Source organism: Sinohyriopsis cumingii, chromosome 8, assembly GCF_028554795.1.
Source record: "Sinohyriopsis cumingii isolate HCF-2022 chromosome 8, ASM2855479v2, whole genome shotgun sequence".
In the NCBI taxonomy this organism is placed as follows: domain Eukaryota; kingdom Metazoa; phylum Mollusca; class Bivalvia; order Unionida; family Unionidae; genus Sinohyriopsis; species Sinohyriopsis cumingii.
In genome coordinates this window covers 99,291,988-99,312,382 of record NC_142968.1, presented here as the reverse complement: position 1 = coordinate 99,312,382, position 20,395 = coordinate 99,291,988, and the positions used below count along the sequence as shown (strand labels likewise).

The 20,395-nt window shown below is 35.3% G+C and overlaps 1 protein-coding gene across 2 annotated transcripts in view; it reads right to left on the bottom strand.

Annotated features, from left to right (window-relative positions):
* LOC149794226 (hypoxia up-regulated protein 1-like) overlaps positions 1–19,831 on the bottom strand; it is a 75,301-nt gene extending 55,470 nt beyond the window's left edge. For both annotated transcript variants that reach the window (XM_089968346.1, XM_089968347.1), the window contains exons 1-10: positions 19,713–19,831; positions 14,831–14,906; positions 13,403–13,467; positions 10,340–10,371; positions 8,960–9,038; positions 6,744–6,898; positions 6,059–6,135; positions 5,434–5,562; positions 3,949–4,053; positions 2,172–2,244 (exon numbers count right to left, since the gene is read on the bottom strand). In XM_089968346.1, the coding sequence (XP_089824472.1) occupies positions 2,172–2,244; positions 3,949–4,053; positions 5,434–5,562; positions 6,059–6,135; positions 6,744–6,898; positions 8,960–9,038; positions 10,340–10,371; positions 13,403–13,467; positions 14,831–14,894 (779 nt within the window). In that variant the 5' untranslated portion in view covers positions 14,895–14,906; positions 19,713–19,831. The remainder of the gene's footprint in view (positions 1–2,171; positions 2,245–3,948; positions 4,054–5,433; positions 5,563–6,058; positions 6,136–6,743; positions 6,899–8,959; positions 9,039–10,339; positions 10,372–13,402; positions 13,468–14,830; positions 14,907–19,712) is intronic.
* Positions 19,832–20,395: the final 564 nt, after the last annotated feature.

Sequence of the window (20,395 nt, the reverse complement as noted above, 5' to 3'; positions counted from 1 at the left end):
TGAAACAATTGAGACTGGTCCATTACCATTCTGCCAGACATGTCCACTCCATCACTCCGATGTTGTCGAAACCATTCTATCATCACTCAGTCCTCTTACCATCTTTCATAGTTTTTCTAATGTTCGTTCACTTGTTGGAATCACTGTCTGAATAGAATTTCATTATTTTTCCTTCTGCGTCTTTATATCATAAACAGCTGATGAACCAACAGGGGTCATCCATTTAGTATGTACACAAAAATCTGGCAAAGCGTGACCCCTACCCCACCTGTACACTTTTTTACACCCCCCCCACCTGTGTACGTAGGCTTTGACTACCTCCTCCCCAGAATTCAACAAAATAGCCTATATTTAATCCACACAGAAACGATCAAGGATTAATAATAACGTGTTCAATAAAATAGTCCGCCAATGTTGAATGTCTTGCTGCATAAAATAAATAAGCTGTGTAACTTTAAAAAGTTTGTCTAGTGTCTGCTAAAATTAAAACGCCTACTAAACGCAGTCAAACAGGTTACATATTAGACAAATTATTATCGAGGTTTCACACACACGCACCCATTTTCTATGCGTATGTACACTAACAGTATTCATTTGGGTTAACATTCCCTTTCCCCTCCATTCGTACATACTAAATGGACGGTCCCATACTCTATGTGTCACACAGCTTTCGCAAGGAAATACCATGGTCCAGTTTTTTCAACAGTTCTACTTTATCTTGTATAGATAGTGACTGACACTTGCATCTTTCTTAGAAGCCGCAGCTTGGGTTAAATGTAAGTGAAATAAGCCAAGAATTGCACAAAATACAAGTATCACCACCACCAACTGCAGTGTAAACAATCCAAGTCAGTGCACACCCAGTAAACTAATTTGGTGGTGTCAGGAATTTCATGTGCCCTCTCGTAATTTTGTCTGGACTAAAAGAAGTGCTGGACCATCCGTTGCTGGAAAATCGGTGGTTTACCTGTATACAATCTGGGGGAGTAGCAGCAGCATGATTTTTCAAGACAGTCATCACAGCAAAAATAACTGTTCTACAACTGGCCCCATTTTTATTTAGGGCCAACTAGGTATCATAAGAAGTCTAAAGGTGAGAATCCAGTGCTGAATATAGCATCCATCTGGAAGGAGTAGAGATAACACTTTCAAGACAACCACTGTGTTGGGCATATTGAGGGCAAGTTTTCATCATTTTTATTTTGGACCAAATAGACACCAGAAGAACTCTTCTGATGACCCCCCTCCATGTCAAAAATGACTTTCCATTTAAGAGTAGCAACAAGAGGATTTTCAAGGTAGTCACCATGGTGGCCATACTGGACAGCAGATGAGCATTTTTAATTCAGGAACAATCAAACATTATCCTGAGACAGCCATATTGGACCTCAAATTCATACCACTGTGACAGCCATATTGGACCTCAAATTCATACCACTGTAACAGCCATATTGGACCTCAAATTCATACCACTGTAACAGCCTTATTAATCCTCAAATTCATACCTTTGTGAGAGCCATACTGGACCTTAAATTCATACCATTGTGGCAGCGATGTTGGACCTCAAATTCATACCATTGTAACTTAAGACCAACTAAAATTCATTATGGGCTCTTTCAGTGAAAATCACATATTGATATGACCATCCATTCAGAAAGAGATGCATAAACAAGATTTTCAAAAGGGCCATAGTGGTGGCCATATTGGATGTCCAAGAGGCACCATTACCATTTAGGACCAACTAGACCATGGGATGAATGAAGTTTCAAGGCAATTCTCCAAGTAATTTAGAAGTTGCAATAATACACTTGTGCTAATGGACAGATGGCAGAACACTCACAAGATCTGATCTGTGACCAATAGAACTAAAATATTTAAAACAATAAAATGATATGCTTAATATATCTAAATCCAAATTTGTTCAAAGGTCTAACATAGTGATAGTTCTGGTTTGAACCATGAGAGAAGACAGAATTATGGCTGTTATTTATAGCTCTCATAACAGGATAATGCCCAATGTAACAAAAATTTACAAAGTTACAATGAGTAAAATAATGCACCAACAAGGCTAATTAACAGATGACAACCAATTTAATATACTCCCCTTTCACAGCAAGACCAACACTCCACTGTATTAGCAAATCGACTGTAATTCAAGTTGAAGTTCTTACCCAACTCCTTGTATAACCAACTGTGGGTTATTCTCAGCTCTAGTACCCTCTTTCATCTGGACAACTTGGTATCCTGTAGGTATTGACATGAAAGAATTAGTGTTTGTGAAATATACATGTCCCACTTCTGTAATGTTGGCAATATAAGTATTTGTGACAAGATTTAATTAAACATGCAAAATTCTAACTAAAACTAGAGACATGGTGAGCAACTTGTTCCTGTAAATATACCCTTGCCTTTCCCGCACTACAAAAATTATCCCATGACGGAGCAGAGTCTATATCTTACATATTATCCAGGAATACAAGAGAAGACCATTTATTCCTTTCAGCTGTCAAGCAAAGAAACCATCGTGGATATTCTTCAACAATAACAAGTTTTCTAAATTAGCTGCCATGGTACACATATTGATGTCAGCTTTGTACCATTTTCATTTAGGAAAAACTAGATATCATTAGAAATTTTTATGTTAAAGACCACATGTTTTAATGATCATCCATTTAGAGGGAGTAGGGAAAACAAGATTTTTAGGACATTTGTCATTGCAGCCACAATAGATCTATGACTGACACCATTTTCACTCAAGAACAACTAGATATCATATGGCTACTGCTGAAAATCCCATGCTAATACAGCTATCCATGTGCAGAGATAAAAATATTTTCAAGCTATGACTTTCCATTTTTATGATGGCTGCTGATCTGACCCTACTGGATGTCAGATCAGCACCATTTTCATTTAAGACCAATCAGACATTGTAAGAAGTCTTCTGGTACAAACCTCAACCAATATGACTTTCTGTTCAAGTAGAGTTGTGATAACAAGACTGTTAAAATTGCTGTCATGGTGGCCATATTGGATGTTAGATTTATATAACTTTTTTTAGGACCAACTAGACATCATAAGAAATCTTTCAGTCAAAACATTATGATGACCATCCATTCAGGAGTAGCAATAAAACAGTTTTCAAGATGGCCACACTGTCATTTAGGACCAAGAAGACATAAGCAGTTGTACTGTCAAAAAACCCATATTGATGTCATATTGATGAATGGTCATCATTCATTCACTGAGGAGTGGCTATAACAAGATTTTCAAGATGGCCACTATGCTGGCCATACTGGATGTCAGATCACCACCATTTTCATTTCGAACCAGCTAGACACCATAAGAAGTCCTTTACTAAAAACCCTATGTTGATATAAACATCCATTCCAGATGAGTAGCAATAAAATTTTCAAGATGGCTACTGTGGAGGCCATATTCGTTGTGCAAGCAGCACCATATTCATTTAGGACCAAACAGAACATGGAGTAAATGTGTATGCACAGTTTCAAGTAACTTAGGAGAAGTAGTGTGCTAATGGACAGAAAGGCAATGGACAACTGATCATCCCATAAGCTCTTCTGGTCTATGACCTATAGAGCTAAAAATGCAAGGCAAGTTGAATTCACAAGTTTCCGATTTTGGCTCAATCTAATATTGATATAAAACTAATACTGATGGAAGCAAACATGACATTTAGAATATACAAATTTTTTTAACCAAGAATTGTGACAATCTTTAAAGTCACTTTTGTACTTATGCTGTGACATATTTAGCCTCGGCATGAAAAACTAAACTACTAGAGCTGGAGAATCTATCTTACCTTGATTCCGAGATCACAGGCATACAACTTTTCCTTTTTATACCACTCAGGTGGACAAAAGCAAAAACTGACTAAATCACATAAATGCAGAATTACACTAGTCTTTTCATATGTCCATGTGTACTTACCAACAACTGTAGCTGTAGTTTTTGTGGCACCCATATCATAAAACACATAATACTGCATGGTCGAGTTGAACATTTTTCTCCTGAATACCCCATAGTTTAAGGCGACTGCAAATATATAAATATAAGAATGAATAGTATTAAAGCCTCATCTATAGCTTTTATCTCCTGTTCATTTATTATCATATACAAAAATTCAAGTACAGTTTGTGACATTCCATGACTTCTTGTTGTTGTAGGGTTTAACGCCATTTTCAGTACATGATAGGCTATAGATGGTGGCCAGTATTAATGGTGGAGGAAGAACCCGGGAAAACCCCAGAAAAAACCACCAACCCACGAGAAGCTACTGGCAAGCTTTCTCACATACCCACATTGGCTGAATCCGAGACTCGAACTCCATGACTTAGATACTACATAATGTGTAATGTGTGTGAACCTCTTCTGACTACCATACAAAAATTACATTTTAAGAGCTTTAATGTCATCCTTCAACCATTACTTTGTTTTAGACAGTCATGATATCTTGAATTAGTGACCATTAGTTCAGATAAACAATAACTGATTACTCAAGACTAATGTAATTTTTATGTCACTGAGCTAAAGAATATGAAATATCCTGCACATTCTACTTCCTGTCTTTAAAATATTACGTAAAGCATGCAAGGCTGTTATCAAGCAGCTGTAGTCTTTCTATTAATTCCATCATCATTGCTCTCAAGCTCCATCCCACGAAAATAGATAACAATTTCTGAACAAAATCCTTGTGTGTGATGGCAATTTATCCAATTAAATTTCATTACTGCTTGTGAACAGTATTTAATATTGCAGGACCCATCAAATGCTGGTACCGATAGCAAGGCCAGATTGTGCACAAGCAAGACTTTTCTTTCAAAGCATGAGAGATGGCGATATAAGATCCTTCATAAGTATTCAAAGAATACAAAATTTAGAAACATATAAATAACTGTAGCCAGTAGCATACATAATGGTCAACCATGTTTTGTAAATATGAAGTTTAATGAACTTTAGTTTTATATTCTATCTTTGCATTAATCAGGACATCGTCATCAGACACTGGTTGGGAGTCACGTTACAGTTTGAGAATCTTTACTACACGATACTGATTAACCTGAACATTAAGCTATAAAGATTACACAGAACAGTTGGCCTTGCCTGTAAGATTGTCAGAGAAAAATGGAATAAGTGCAAAAGCTTCATGTAATCAAAGGACCATGAAAAGTAGTCACACTGACATTTTTTGTGTGATGAGCAGTCCCTCCATGATAAATAAATCATCAAGTTTCATGACTTCTATACAAAAGAGAAACTGATGTAAATGCCAAACAAATTTTTAACATTGATAACAATGCCAATACTGCCATAACAAATTCTTAACACCGTTGATGTCAACACAGGAAAGTGATACCTATCTCTTGCTACCAATGCAAGCTAGACAATATCATGTGGTATTTCTTCTTTCTTTACCTGCTGCATTATCACTTATCAACTGCAGGACATTCAGTCCACCCAGTTCAGCAGCATAAAGAATGGAACGTCTCTCTGCCTGGTTGAAGTATGCTGGAACTGTGATAACACAATCTTTGACAGGCTGAGCTATAAAAAAAAAAAGATGGCTCACATGAAAGAAATCAGTATCTATTGATAGAATAGGGATGTTTAGCCCTCTTTTCCATAGCTTAAATGCAAAACAGTCTTGTACATTTGTGTCAAGTTTACCACGAAAACTTGCTTTATAAATTCGCTGCAATCGTTCTCACCCACAGTAATGCAATTACACAATCGTTGAATTCTAAATGTTCATATCAGACCTCTTTCCCAAAAATTCACTCTTTCACAGATAGTTCACTTGTAAAAGAATCAATATAAATCGGACTGAATCCCAAACATTAGTAAACTTAACTACATTTGAAATATGAATCAGCAAACTCAAATAGCCTGAATAATCGTTTTTTTCAGTGTTTATAAACCGTTTTTCTTTGAACTCGTCCAATATAGTAAAACACTTCAGAATACAAAAAGTAAAGAAAAAGAGCTTTATGAAGGAAAAAAACCAGAGAAAAATCAAATGCAGTCTGGCTAAAAGTCTCACCTGCAAAATTCTCAGCATAGTGTTTGGCTCTTTCTAGCAGCATTCCAAGCAGTTCTTCAGGACTATATGTTGTCTCACTGCAATGTGAACAAGAGATTTTAAGACAACAGACTTAAACATGCTGACAAACTAACCGGTCTACTGCACTGAAATTTAATGGCACAGCAACACAAGTAGGTTATTTAGTGCCAACTGGTGTAAATAGTTTATTATCTATTAACAGATCTGTTAAAGATCAAAACTATTTCATTTATGCAATGATCTCCAAATTTAACCTCATCTTGGGATATTCAGCACAAAGAAAGTGTATTGGCCATGTTCTACTCGTACTTTATAATGCTGCTACTGAAATACTTCACTGAAATATGTCCATATGTTATAGGTATTGTCACAACCATGCAACACTACTGTAGGAAGTTGGACTGCAATTTATCTGAAGACGGAATGATTTGCCAAGGTTGACTCCAATTTTTGCAAGCCATGTACAAACTGAGCCTTGTGCTCTTGCCAGCTGAATGTAATACAAGTGCAAGAATTACAACAAAACCCCCCACAAAAATATGTTTTTTTTAAAAAAAGAAACATAACTGCTAGCAGCAATTGTTTTAAAGTGCAAGTGACATGATCAAACTAAATGACACATATCTTTTTTATGCATTCATCAGGAGACAAAACAATTACTTACTCATCAACTTTGAAAAGTACAGTTCCTCTCTCTTCATCTTTGATCAGATTAAAATAGTGGAATCGCTTCTGAAACTTAGCAACCTGAGGGTCTTCAAACTTTTTCCCAATAACTTGTGTCAGATACCAGAATCCTGTGTTTGGAAATCTCACTGCCTGAAACATAAATCGGACATTGAAATCATGTGAAATAAAATACTATTTTAAGATCGGTTATTTAACATGTTTAGTTCTAAGAAAATATCTCTATATTAAGTGCACTCTTTGGTTCAGGGTGACATTAGATGTGCAAGAAGCTGTAGAACCCTGAGAAAAATAGGTCAATGTATGTACAGGGTTTAATGGCACATCAGCACAATGAAGGGTATGTAAAAGATAGGCAGCCTAGTTTGTTATTTTATGGCACAGCAACTCTTTGGGTGTTACATCATCCAGAAGCAGGCAGAATAAAGTCCCTTGCCCAAGGATACAAATCATAAGCCACCAACTGGCTACATGTTCAAAATGAGCTCAATCAACTTTTGTCTGACATATTTGTTTTTTATACTGCAATGTGTACTTCAATTATGATGATGCACCAAACTAAGATTACAAATGTAAGTTTGTATCTTTTAACCTTGAATGTTTGGTCTCACCAGAATGAACAAGAATACATTGGAAACGATGCATTAGTTTTATGTGGAGAGTCAGGATAATATGAGACACAAAGTTCTGCAATTGACACACGAAAAATAATGGAGCATTCATAGTAACAGATTTCTCTAAATGAAGATAATTTCAGGGAAATATTTCAGTATTTGTCCAAGAAACGGCAGTGTGCAAAAGAGATATCTTGCATCTGGTTAAAACATAATGGTTGTTCCCTAGTACAATGTTTATTTATTATCATGTTTCACCTGAACAGCTAATTTCACCGCAAAGAGATCAATAACAAAGTTGGTCCAATAAACCAACCCCCACAACAATACAGAATTTGTGGGATGATTTATCAATGATAATGCAAGCTTATTTAATGTTCCAAAATGATGCATGTATATTTTGCTGAACTATTAAAAGTACTCTAAGGAGTTTTGCTAAAGATTTGCAGTATAGTCATCCATCACTCAAAAATTTAAGACTTGCAAAAGAAAGTTGCTTGAGCTTTAAATCTCAGCCTGCATTTTCCTCAATTAGCCGAAATATTGCAAGCAAGACAGCAATGAATTTGAGATATGAACTAGAGATAAATACCATGTAATTATTTTAGAAACATTCAGAGCAGAAAAATGTCCACACCTGCCAACCACAGCAAGGCAGCAGATATTTCTTTCAGTAAGGTGTTACAAAATTTCATGTACTGCTATTTTCTATGTGGAAACATGCTTTTAAAAGTTCAGAAGTGTGATCTGAGATCAATGCATTGAAAGGGGGGGGGGATGTTATGTTAAACTTAAAATAAATTTTAAGACAGTAATTACCTCCAGGACAGTTTCAGAAGCTGCAATTCCAGACCTCATGGAGCTCAAAGGCTTTTTCTTGCTAGATCTCTCAACTTGACAATCTTTGGGCTTGTTGATTTTATTTCTTCAATTTAAGTGGCTATGGCAATCATCTCACCCACCATGACATTCCCAAATCAATATCACAATGCTGCCTTTCCTGCTTTCCCCACCCCCCAATCTTAATATTCCTTTTTCTACTTCTGTGCTATTTAAATGTTTCAAGAAGCTTACTGAACCTTCCATCTGCATAGTATTTTTGTTTGTTGAATGCCATTTTAAAAAGATGTAAGCACCAGCTTGATCACGCATTCCGCATGAAAAATATGGACAGTTAAAAGCATCTGAGGTACTACTGTGAGTCTCACTGGTGTCCTAACCAACTCCAATGAACCTATTATGAATTCTGGATCCAGATCAAACATGGACAAGTCAGTTTCCAGATTCTAGTGCAACTATCTTATTTTCATAAGTCCATAATTTAAGGGTCATTTCAGTAGCCTTATGATCAATTTGCAACATTGGCAGGTCAGCATACTAGGTAGTAAACACAATTAAAGTTGAGATGCCCAAATGACAAGAAATATTAACCCTAACACCTGTAGAAGAGATTGGGGAGGTGGGGGTCCTTTAGAAGAATAAGCACAAAACGCTTTTATTTTCTGGTATTTTATGATAACATTTCTTAAGATATATAAAGTAAAATGGTTTATTCTGACTTATTTCTAAAAAAACTTACTAAATTTTCTGCCGCATTTCCATAAAAACGTTCTCCATCCCTTATGACTATGACTGATGAAGTTTTCCTGGCAGAATCACTGTAAAAGAATAATTGATTATAAAAAGATATCACTCAGTTCCTGTTCTGAACAATAAAATTGCTGATTACATATTCACAGAAAACACGAAAATTTAGAAATGAAGACCTTTCTATACTATCTTGCATCACCCAATGCTAGTGAAAGTACAAGTGTTGTAACATATTTATAACATTATTTGTGTTACAATTATACTGTGACATTACATGTAACAGATATTAACATGTTAACATTCATGGTTATTTTACTACATTATCTTGTAGTGTAATAAATGAAATAGAATGCTTGAAATGATTTCAATTAAATTTATTCTTAAATTTATGCACATTTTAAATGAAATCATAAAACAACTTCAATAATTTTTACACATTTTTTAAAGTCAGGGACTCTTTAGGGTCCAAGGGAAACCCTGCCTATCAGTTCAGATCACAAATTAACTCACTAATAAACCTTAAGGCTGCCATATCAATACAGAGGTATAGTTTGAAAACATGTGATTTTCATGCATTTAGTTAATTTTCAGCACGTTTTTAAAAATTATCATGATCCTACAATCATATATATGTCTTAAAACAGACTTTGCTTTTATCGGGGAATATGTTTTACTTAGAGATAAAACCACTAAATGTTATGAACATCTGCTATACTATTGTGATCTTTTTATTCAGAAGGTACATGGATTTGAATATACAGCTAACCATGGTCTTACATGATACTTTCATACTCAAGAGTGGTCACGTAACTCATAATAACTTAACTCTAAATCTTTGCTTTCACAGCCTTTAATTTTCATTGAAAATAAATAATCCAGTTAACTTTAATACCATTCATTTTAGCCATTTTACAAATCCTAATTTGTTTGCTTTAGACAAAAATATTCATGATTTTTTAGTTTTGACTAAACAAATTAAATTAAAAAGATATCACACTGATGTGAAATTTGCATAAGCTGAAATCATCTAAATCTGCAAATACCTGTATATGGAAAGTACATTGCCTCCAAATTTGTTTAACTATAAAATCTGTACCAGGAAATACAAAATACCTCATTAGCTGAACATTGAATCTAAGAATCTAAGGTCTCGATTTACCGCCTATTTGTGTGTAAGTTGCACAAGGAACCTGTACAGTACAGGCACTCAACTGTACCAAGTTGTCTTCACTCTGCACCTAAAACAACCTTTTAGCACATGATAAAAAACAGACAATGAATCTGTTTCTGTTGCTAATGTCTGAAAAGTGAAACCAATCAATTGTCAATTGCTAATGAAGTCAGACAAAAATATAAAAAAGCTACTTACGTATCCAAGACAATTTCCATCGGAACCCCAGGCTGAAATATAAATGTATACATTTTAATTGGATGAACTGCAAACACTATTTTGTTTTTGTAAATTACTGCTATTCCATTTAACAAAAGACAAACACGGGCCTAATATCTTAACAATGACCATTTTACCAAGCAGGTTAACAGGCTTGTGTAGTATTGTAAAAACAGAAACCTATACGAACTAGCTCCCAAACTGTATACCATGTTTATTTTACCTATTTTGTGACATTCTGATAAAATTCTTTCTGAAGATAAAGGTAAAAATAATGTAGTTTCTTGCTCAAAACTGAAGACATCTAAGAGTGCAGAAACATTTAAAAGTACTACTGAAATTTGCATGTGAACAGTCTCAAGGTCTAGACAGCCAACAAGCTCAGGCAATTCAACGCAAGGTATCTCATTAATATATACTGCTGTCACTTCCTATACAACCCATCTACAACAATGATCATACAAGCTTACGGTGGAGGAATCTGAATTTGGCCACCAAGCGTGGTAACAAGCTCAGCCAATCAAATAAAAGATTGTCTCATTAATATGTGCAACCTAGCTCATAATCAGTCATTCAATAATCGTGTTAAGCTCAGCCAATTATCTTATTAATATGCATGATCAGAACTATTCACCAAAAGGCACATAAACTCAGTCAATCAGATGCAAAATCACCTTATTAATATGCATGGATCTTGCTCATTACTGTACTCAACTAAGATCTGTACGCTTTAAGCCCACTGACAAAGTTTCATCAAATTACAGCCAGAAATGCAGTCTCTAGAGTGTTAACAAGCTCAGTCAATGATAAGCAAGATCACACCATTTAATATGCATGGATCATGTACACCAGAAACCTTATGCAAAGGCTTAATCATGTAAGCCAATATTTTAAGTATGATTCATCAAAATGAAATAAAATATATAGCTTCAAAATTAGTTACAAGCTCAGCCAATCAGATACAAGATCACCTTGTGCATGGATCTGGCACAATATCAAATCCATCAGAGACTTGCACAATATCAAATCCATCAGAGACTCTCAGGGATGACCCTGGCTTTAAAAATGTTGTCACCAGGAAAAAAATCGCCAACCTCAATATTTTGTTGCCAATTTTGAAAAAAATGTCACCATTTTCAGAATACAGTACTATCCATTTATCTCACCATCCTCGGGACCAAGGAAATATTGTCGACATAAGCGGATGTTTAGATAAGTGGGGGGGGGGGCTGATTTTTTAATTTTTTTCCCGCATACAAGTGAAATTTTAAGAAATGACTAGGATTCACGCAGAGAATTGTTTTGTGGAAATTTTGATTCAGTGATGACTAGTCTGAAATACACTTGTATACTGACTACTTACATTTGTGTAGTACACTCCACGTGTTAAATACTACACATGCATATGAAAAATCCATGAATTTGAATGTTAGAAAATTCATGTATCTGTCAAGACATGTTTGAAAACACAACTAAAATATAATTAAAAAACGGTAGTCCTCGTTTGATCTTCATCCCATTGTCAATAAATACATTTTACGAAACAATTCACTCTGATATTTATTATCCATGTAGCACGTGGTTGTATAGTTGTTTATCTGCTACATGTACATGTACTTAAATTGGCATATATTTTGGTCAGCCAGAGACAACCACCATGATGCCGAGGCTACCAAAGGGATAAGGCTATTAACAGGGAAATGAAAAGATGTGAACAAATTAAAAAGTTTTAACATTCTTGCGAGATGTCCCACATTCATTTAATTCGAACAACAGATATCTATTGTTCAAAATATTGGAACTTTAATTTGGGTTTTAAATCGACATTGGTAGCGACTGTAATCACATACTTTTTTGTTGCAAACAGGAAACTTTCACAGCACAATAAATATGTTCAAAACACTATTTATTATCACTCAAGTTTGCTGCCAACTTTCTTTGATCAAAGGTCTTCGGCTTGCTTGAATGAAGGTTCATGTGTTATGCAGACGCTGCTAAAGGCGGTCTTTGAAGGACCAAACAAATGCCTATTTGTTATTGCTGCGGCAACATCAGATAATTGTAAAACATTAATGGAAACAGAATCTTTATTCATTTGCTTAGTATATACACAGAATGATTGATGGTTCAAATGTAATCAGATTTTTTTGAAGTTTCAGCAAAACTATTGTTTCTGGTACATGTTTCAAAAAGGAAAATAACTGCCATTGTCTGAGATTGTAGTCGTTCCCGTTCCCGCCTTCTGAGATGGTCGAATGTAGATTGTCAGGTAGCATGACTATTTGGGTCATATTACAACACAGAGTACAAAGACCAGACATCAGCATAAGTGGATTATGATATAACAATGCTGTGTTAGGGTGATTTGTCACTATGAAAAAATGATTTGTTTATGTAACCATTGATTCATGAGCAATTTATATCCAAGTTTGAGGCTTCCTGTCATAGTGTCTTTGAATTTCTCAACTGCAAACCCAAGACTGTATATACAATTTTTAACAAAGAAAAATGTTGCCAAAAAGATCATCAGATGGTATATTTTGTTGCCAGTAAGGGGAAAAAAATCGCAAATTTGCGACATTGGTGAAGCCCAGGGCGATCTCTGGACTTTTATGATACAAGCCCATATTCCAAGTCTGACTTAAACTGGATCAGAAATGGTGTAAAGAGCAATTGTTGATGGACATTTCACACAAGTCATGATACATGCATGGTCATACCATAAACTCATTTGGTTTTATGAACTGATGAGCTAACAATTTCCCACTACTAGGTTTTTTTCTCTCCAAACTGCATAAACTGTCACCACCACAACCATACCCCTCAAATAATAAACATACATGTATCTGGGTGATGTGAAGCAAAGACTTTATTTTTTATTTCTGTTTATCAAACCTTATAACTATTCAAGCTTTAACGCATTTGGATAATTTAAACACTGTATCTTTCAGCTGATAAATTGGACAACACAATTAGATGCAAATAAACTAGTTAATGATAATATATTTTCAGAAAAACCAATACAAGATTATCAAGATTTACCTTTACTATAGCTACTTTCATGTATTCACTTCCCAAGTCAACAGACATAACAGCAAGTCTTGCAACTGAAAGAAAGATGTACAATATACTGATCTCCCCCATTAAAAACATGGATCCATAATTATGTGTTATGACTAAATACGATGACCACATTATGTACTGAACCACGATATAGTGAGGAAAGACTCATCTTCTTTACCTGCAAAATAGTGGGAATTATACAAATTTGACAGCTCATAATGTCTTACATATAACAAGTAAAACACTACATGCTTCTTTCCATTGTAACTGTGATATTGTGTGTGTGATTTGGATTTTTAATGTAGCTTTAACAATTTTTCAGTCATATTGCTATGATGTCTGCAGTGTGGCAGTTTATAGTGATGTCTAGCACTGGGGCATCATGCCGCAGACATGTAGCATCATGTGCCACCCAGTCACATTATCCTGACACCAGGCCGACCAGTCCTAACCTCTTAATGCTGAGCACCAAGCGAGGCAGCTGTTAGTACCATTTCTATAAGACTTTGGAATGACTTGGTCGGGGATCGAACCCATGACCTACTGCATCCGAGGTGGATGCTCTAACCACTCGGCCACCAGAGCAGTTCGTAACTTTCAGATACAATACAATGGTTTAATTTTACAGATCCTAAATTATAATAAGAATTGTATAAAGATCCAGTAACAAATTTATATATTTTTCTGGATGCTCTTTTGTTCATATAAAAACATGTAGCTGATAAATGGAGAATGGATTAACATAAGCAAACGAATCTTGATATCTCCTAACATCATTGATGCTAAGGTCACGATGCCAGTTATCAAAATAAATTAATGACCACACAATATTTTTTCTATGATACAACCAAAGTTGAAATCATGCAAACAATTTCTAATACTGTAAAAATCTGGTATAGCAGGCAGGCAAATATGATGCCTATTCAGAGTCTCAGCATTGCGCTAGTGTTGTTTGAAACTAAACGTATGAAAACCTGGTGAATGGATATTTTAATATTATGGTTGCATCATTCATTTATTGTTCAAACCATTTTAACTTTAGCAGTAAGATCAGGTGGCAGGTGTTTTAACAGGTGGCAGGTGTTTTAACATTTTGTAATATGGGGTTAGGGATGTGGATTATCACTGAAAAATCTTTCAGGTATAAATCTGCACTATTTTTCTTAAATGTGGTGAAACACTTGCCATCAAAAACAGAATTATCACAAAAGAAATATAATAAGTTTATGTAATGACATAGGGTAACAAAAAACTATGTCAAGGAACTGCACTTAAAAGCCTATTGTTTCATTTTCATATAAACTGAAAAGGAGACAAAATTTATGTACACATAATTCCTAAGGAAACATTCCAAATCAATAACATTTACTTTTTTAACAATAGCTTTTAGGTCAAATATAAATTTACCTGTATGGCTGAACAGACCAGCAAGAATGGTTGCTATGGAGACCAACTTCATTTTCAAAATCATGTCAGTTAGAATCTGTAATGAAAGCAAAGTACTATGGAAAACATGAGTATAACAGATTATTACCCCAAAAAACCCACCTCAATCACCAAACCAACATCTGAGAATATTTCCACTTTCCCAGATCTTGTTAAATACTGATGTGATAAAATCTAGTTTAAATCAGTAAATTTTAGGAACTAAAAAGGCATCCCTATGAAAACAGCATCAATTCTGATTATAGCTGTATTCATAGCTTGCCATGGTAAAATCCCAAGCCATTTTATTGTATAATCCACACTGCCCCATCAACAATGACATGCCACCCACCCAAGATCATGACCTGGGTTGTTAACTTCAAGTCCATTAAATATATTTAATCCGTGATACCCTCTCTGAGATCCCTGGGAATTTTTCTTTTTAAATTGTAGCAGTTTTAGATACCACAAATTCTTTCATAATTTAAATGTCAATCAGCCTGATACTTGCCATAACATGAATTATTTGATCAATGGCATAAAGCTTGCTCTCAAAACAGGTACACTGCAACTTAAACAATTTTCTGCTCACACCATTTCAAGTTCTCATAGCTGTACCTATAAATATAACATTGATATAAAAAAAAACAATTTCTCAAGTAGACTAAATATTTTCTCATTCATTCAGTGTTTTATGTTTGCTGGCCCTCCCTGATAAATATCTTGTCCAGGTGTTGGCATCACACTCAAAAAATCCCCGATTATTGTCAATAGTATAGATAGTAAATTGTGCATTTCAGTGCCAACAAGTTCTTTAATATCGTCAAGATGTCTTTCACAAGGTGTCAGCTATTTTATAAGCTGAACCATTACACTTAAGTTTTATGATTACAACTTGCATAACAATTGACATATGCATCTACTGTAAGGTACTGACCATACAAATTTCAGCAGAGGGAGCTGGAATTATTTTTGCAGCTGATATATATTTTGTCTTTTATCTCCAGATAATTATATTAAAAAAATAATATATTGGATAAAATATGGTGTTATTTTGCCATAAATCATAGCAAGATAATTTTTCAGTTATTGACAGAAATAACATTTAATTGCTGGTCCCTAATATAATTGTGGTATACATTCAATGTGTACTGTGGTATGTTCAGAAATATTACAGTATACCATTGCACTACATTTTTAGTGATACCTAGCTCTATCAGGGTTCCTTGAATCAATAAAAGCATGGGGGAGGTGGTACCATTCCCTTTCTGAGGAACAACTAGCAGGCAGCGGTGCAGTCAGAAAAAAATGGCACATGCACAATTGTGCGCACACCACTATAATTAAACTCAACAACAACAGCCAAGCTCTAATTGAAATGACATAAAAAATAAACAATATCTTACACTTTACTGACACTTTATGACTAGATGGCTTTAATAAGATACTAGAAACAGCACGGCTTCACCAAAACACACATCTGGGGCAACAATTAAGACACCTCAAATCTTTAGGTCTAGGTAGATTCAATTTGTTGTGTACATACACAAGTGACAATTTTTTACTTCAACATTCTCGTTTCACATATATGCAAATATTCAAAGAAGCTTTTATCACTAACATTACAATATAAGATGAATTTGGAAGAAAAATGTCTTTAAGACTTTTTAGTTGAATTATTGAGTCATAAAAGCAAGAGCAACACATCACAACCATCTTGTGAGGCCTACATCACCAGGAATGGACAAATGCTTGGGATAGTTAAGATGCACTGCTCTTGCTTTGGGGTGATGTTGCTGTTGCTTTTAATGCATACATCAGTTCTGCTGAATACACATTCTGTTCTGATAGGGATTAATTCTAAAAAGTGAGTGTTGTAAATAAAATGATTTCAAGCCATGGACCAAGAGAAAATGTCTGTCAAGATAAATATATTAATTTGTAGTGACTGATCACATAATCACACAAACTGTCCAACATAGATATGTCTTTATTTAGTTGTTCTCAACTAGTGTTTTTCTGATAAATCAACTCCCCCCATCTGTGTTGATACGGATAAATGATATCTGGGCCTAATGTCACATGTTCATCAAAATGTGCAATTTTGCTATATGCAAATCATTCCAGAACAATCCTGTGTACACTTTAGACACATACCAGAAACTGGTAACAGCCATATCTAGCGCAAAATTCAAAATGGCCACAGAACAGAGGGTTGTGCTATTCCACGTGGCTTTACAAGTCAACAAACATAGGATTTGCTCCGGAAATATAATGTACATGTCAACAAAAGAACCATTCAGCTGATGGTAGCTCCACAGCCATGGAAATTACCAGTAACGATACAAAATGTCCCCCAATGTGTGCAGCCAAAATTTCACTGCAATTAATTGCAGCTTTTAATGAACAGGTGATATCAGCTCCATGTCATACAGTGTAAGACATAGCACATGTTTGTTTTGTTTTACTGCTGTCTTACTATCCAAATAATGGCCTTGTATAGCCTGTTCTGATGTCTGTTGACACTGGAACGAGTAGTCAAAGTTTCAAGAATATCTCACACATTTGGCAGCATATATTGATGCTCTTCCACTAATTTATGTGTACTTAATATACTTACTGTGCTGTTTTTATTCTGGCAGAATGAAAATATGACAAGCAAATGGATGCATTTTCATGTTCCGTTGAATCCATTTGAATTTGTTGCAATGTGATGGTAGTCGAGGTATGCTGAAGTATGTTTAAGTAGGTTCATGTGGTGGATATGTTTCTTGAATGAAAGAAATGTTGCTTTACAGTTCCAATAGGCATAATATATTTTTTATTCATTTCGTTAAAGAATAATATTTCAACTTAACCCGATTTCCGCATTCCTGGCTTTCATTGCTTTCCAGCCAACTTAAAGGTAGGCCAATGAAACTTGAAAAAAGGTCCATTTCTTTTGTGGGAATTTGAATTTATTAGAGAAAAGACATCAGGGCAAGTAAAGTCAGACAAAAACATAACTTTACTTTGTAGGAGTTATTGGTTGCCAGTTGTGTGTGATATTTCTGAAAATTTGACTGTCGTTATACTGTTAGTGGACATCAAAACTGATACACAGTACTGTTATTTAGGCAGTAAGACCCATCACCCCCAGAACAAAAATACAGGGTGATGGTGACTTATGTTGTATGACTGATCAGCCCCTTACCCAAAAATCAACATCATCACGGGTGCGGGGATGATTTATCGACCTGTACTGGTGTCAGAAATGTGCCATTTTTACTGCTCAGACAAGTTCGAGCTCATGTGACAATAAGTATAACCTTTTGAGCCAATCATATTTCGGCGTTGACCTGTGTGCCACATAGTTTACCTCTTTTGAAAACAGAATTGCTTGTATACGATGCATGTGCAGTGAAGACAGTGTCTAATTCTTCCATTTAACAGGATTCCTAAAGTTGGATCAGGTCATTGGAAAGTAAAAACTTACTTTTGCATCTGCCACTGTTCTGCAATTAAAGAAGGACTGTATCGCAGAGTCGCAAACACGGTACATGTAGCTCTTTTCACCAGTTGTCACATGTGCTCGCACTTATCCCAAGTGACAATTTTTTGCGAAAATCTCACGTTTCGGAGTCTGTAACTTCAGTTTGGTACAATACAGAAAAGTCAATGATGGCTTGATGAATAGAAAAATATCTCAGGAGTAAAACAAGCCGTAGAGTATGGTCGTATGCCTTTAAAGACAAAGAGCAGAAGGAAATCGAGAGTCATGGGTGGAACAAAGTATTTGGAAGTTAAATACCTTCTCTCTTACATAGTTAGTCCTACCTGTAAGACTAAGACCTGATGCTGATATTTATGTTTTGGGCATCAGGGTCTTACAGCCTAACTAACGACACTGTGTAGTGTATTTTGATGTCGACTAACATTGTTACAAAAGTAAAATTTTCAGGAATATGTCACACAACTGACAACTAAAATAATGACGCTTTTCTACAAAGTTATAATGTTTTAGTCAGACTTTACTTACTATGATGCCTTTTCTCTAATAAATTCAAATTCTCACAAAAGAAATGGACCCGTTTTCAAGTTTCTTTGGCCTACATTTCAGTTGGCTGGAAAGCGATCAAAGCTGAGAATGCCTAAATCAGATAAAGTTGAAATATTATTTTTTAACGAAATGAATAAAAAATATATTATGAATATTGGAACTTTAAGCAATGGTTCGTTTCGTTCAAGAAACAGATCCCCAACATGAACCTACTTCGGCATACCTCGACTACTGTTGCATTGCAACAAATTCAAATGTCAACGGAACATGAAAATGCATCCATTTGCTAGTGTCGTATTTTCATTCCACCAGGATAAAGTCAGCACAGTAAGTATATTAACTACACATAAATTAGTGGGAAAATGTCGATATAGGCTGCCAAGTGTGTGAGATGTTCCTGAAACTTTGATTACTCATTCCATCGGAACACACTATACAAGGCCGTTATTTGGATAGTAGCACCTAAACAAAATCAAAATGTGCTATGTCTTACATGTAGGACTATTACATAGTATGATACAGAGGGTCCTACGTCAGAACGGGTCATGGGGCTAGTCTAATGTACTCTTGTCACTCTGTATGTTTTTTTTCTTAAGATTATTTTTTTTCTTAACATCATGCTTGCGTCGAGCACCTGTGTCAGTGATTCAAACTTGTTAAGGAAGATATTTTCAGATGTTTTGTGAACGATGTTTTGTGAAATGGAGAATGTCAGCTGTTGTTTTCCACGTGACATCTGTTCAGTTGAAAGCAAATACAAAATTTAGAAACAAACAGTAAAAATAAATACATAATTATCTGAATGAACCTTCACATATACAATACCTGTCATAAACTTCAGCAGGCTCTGCTATTTGGTCATGCACCCTTAATGGTAAGCGTTGATGATACTTTCTCGCCGGTACCTTCAAGAAATAAGGATTAACGGATGTGTCGAAATTTTATTGGCTAAATTTTTACCCAATGCGTTCATGCGACCTGGAATTACACGTACGCTTCCTGTATTAGAGGCGAGACTACACACAATGGGTTGCCTCCCTTTCGAAGGAGACAAACGTATCAATCAATACCATATAATGTATATGTTCATGCGATGGGATCGAAACACCATGGACGTTTTCATGTTTTGTCCTAAGTACAATAGACAGCGAGCTGAGTTGATGAGAAATTTACTTTCAATGTCCTATGCAACCATTAGTTTAGATTTACTGCTTTGGGAAAAGGGCGATGCAAATAAAAAATATAGAAGTTTGGATCATGTAATGATGGCCGCAAATCACAGGGGCTCGTTACAAAGAAAATTTGGAATATCCGTCCTTGAATCAAGGGATGGGGATTCTAACCTGTAACAAATATTGTTACAGGTTAGAACCCCCATCCCTAGATTGTTACAGGTTAGAACCCCCATCCCTTGATTCAAGGATCCACAACGAATGTTTCTTCTTCGTTTTTCTCCAATATCAGTAACACAGATCCAGAAGATCCACTAACGGCATAACACCATGATA